The sequence below is a fragment of the Pterocles gutturalis genome, unplaced genomic scaffold, assembly GCF_000699245.1.
Source record: "Pterocles gutturalis isolate BGI_N339 unplaced genomic scaffold, ASM69924v1 scaffold9502, whole genome shotgun sequence".
NCBI classification, from domain to species: Eukaryota; Metazoa; Chordata; class Aves; order Pterocliformes; family Pteroclidae; genus Pterocles; species Pterocles gutturalis.
The window spans coordinates 4,593-6,309 of NW_010110200.1; the positions used below are offsets into that span (position 1 = coordinate 4,593).

Consider the following 1,717-nt stretch of genomic DNA (forward strand, 5'->3'; position numbering starts at 1 on the left):
AATCCGCCCGCACCTCGCTGGGTTCATCAGAACGAGCGGAAGGACAGAGTTCACAGGTCCTTTTCCTCGCTCCAGCCTGGGGAAGTGTCCTCGTGGCTCCAGAGGAGAGCTGCTCAGCTCAAGTGTTTGCCAAGGCTTTGAGAACCCTTGGAAGGAAGAGGTTGTCCAAGTACAAAGTATTGCTAATAATACCGTTCTGCCCATCCAGGAAGGAATTGCTGTCCTATAAATCACCTCTGCTTGTCCGCAGTGGTCTTGACAGCAGATTCCGTACATTAAAAATACTGGGTTTTATTAATTAAGGCAGAAGGACTTCCTTCTGGCATGGCTTTTGTAATAGCAGAAGCACAACCTGGCTGTCAGAAGGCAGAGACGAATGGTTGCTCCCTTTAACTGCGGTGCACAGCTCCCACGGTATTGCACGAAACTATCTGAGATCTCTGACGACCAGGAGCCGATGAGCAATGCGTGCCATGCCGAGCATTGCTCCTGGCCGCGCCCAACAGCTAGGGATGTCCGCAGTTCTGGTCCAAAACTGCTCGTCTTCCTTGCAGACCTGGAGTGGTTTAGTTTCCTTATCACAGAAAACATTTCATCAGGATGCTGAGGTGACAGAAAACTTTGCACGGGGCTTATGGCTTTGGCCAGTCCCCTCTCGTCTGCTGCTCTCTCGTCCCCCAGGATTTCCCAGCAGCAAAGTCCTGCCAGGAACCCTTCGCTCTCATCCACTGCCAGTGCTGAGTGTCCTGCTGGGGAAATCGCTGGGTGATGCCCTGAGCAGCAGCTGAGATGATGCTGAAACCCCTGTTCTGCTTCTCTGCTTCCCCAGTCCATGTGGAAGACGCAGCGCAGCACCGTGAAAGGCTACTTTCTGGCTGGAGGACAGATGGTTTGGTGGCCTGTAAGTATGGTTATCGCCAGTGACACTGTGTGAGCCCCCGGGCCACAGCGAGACAGAAGCACTTCTGTCCAAGCAGAACTTCTTTCTCCAAACAGGAAAAATAACCCAAACCCCTTCCACGCGTTGCAAAGACCCAGCTATAATAACAGGGGTTTTTTCCCATATTTGAGCAGAGCTGCTGCCGGGCACTTGGCACAGCCCCCCGAGAGCCAGCCCGCGGCTTGCAGAGCCCGTCTGGTTTGTGTGTCCCGATCGGGAGATCTCCAGGATGAACTGGGGGGTCCCCATCGTGGCCGCAGCCCCGGGAGGTGGGGTATTGCTCCGGGGCCGGGCTGCTGAGTCAGGAGGTGACTGATGCCCTGCTGCTCCCTCTGCCTGCAGCCTCTGCCCCGCTCTCCCGCGAGGGGCTGGGCACTGGTTTGGAAGCAGCGTGGTCCTAAACATGCCCAGAAATAAGGACAGGCAGCGAATGATGCAGGAAGCTGCAGAGAGGTGCCAGAGCCACTGAGCATGCAGGGAAAAGACGAAGGTAGCAGAGGGTGACAAGGATTTCATGTCCCCCATTGTCATGAGTGGGGGAATAGCATCGCTGTGTAACGCCCGTAGGGGGAATGCACCAGGGTGTGCGTGTGCTGGAGCACCCAGTCACCCTGCTCACACCTTTGTCCCCACGGGGCCGGGAACAACGCCGTGTGCCAGCACCAGACCCCGTCTCCCGTCTCTCTGCAGGTGGGTGCATCCCTGTTTGCCAGCAACGTCGGAAGCGGCCACTTCATCGGCCTGGCCGGGTCGGGAGCCGCCGCGGGCATCGGTGCC

The 1,717-nt window shown here is 57.0% G+C and overlaps 1 protein-coding gene across 1 annotated transcript in view; it reads left to right on the forward strand.

The window, feature by feature from the left end:
- The window catches only part of SLC5A11 (solute carrier family 5 (sodium/inositol cotransporter), member 11), an 11,569-nt gene that overhangs the window by 212 nt on the left and 9,640 nt on the right, over window positions 1–1,717 (forward strand). Inside the window, 2 exon segments of the mRNA XM_010073247.1 lie at window positions 830–901; window positions 1,631–1,712. Coding sequence (XP_010071549.1) covers window positions 830–901; window positions 1,631–1,712 — 154 coding nt within the window.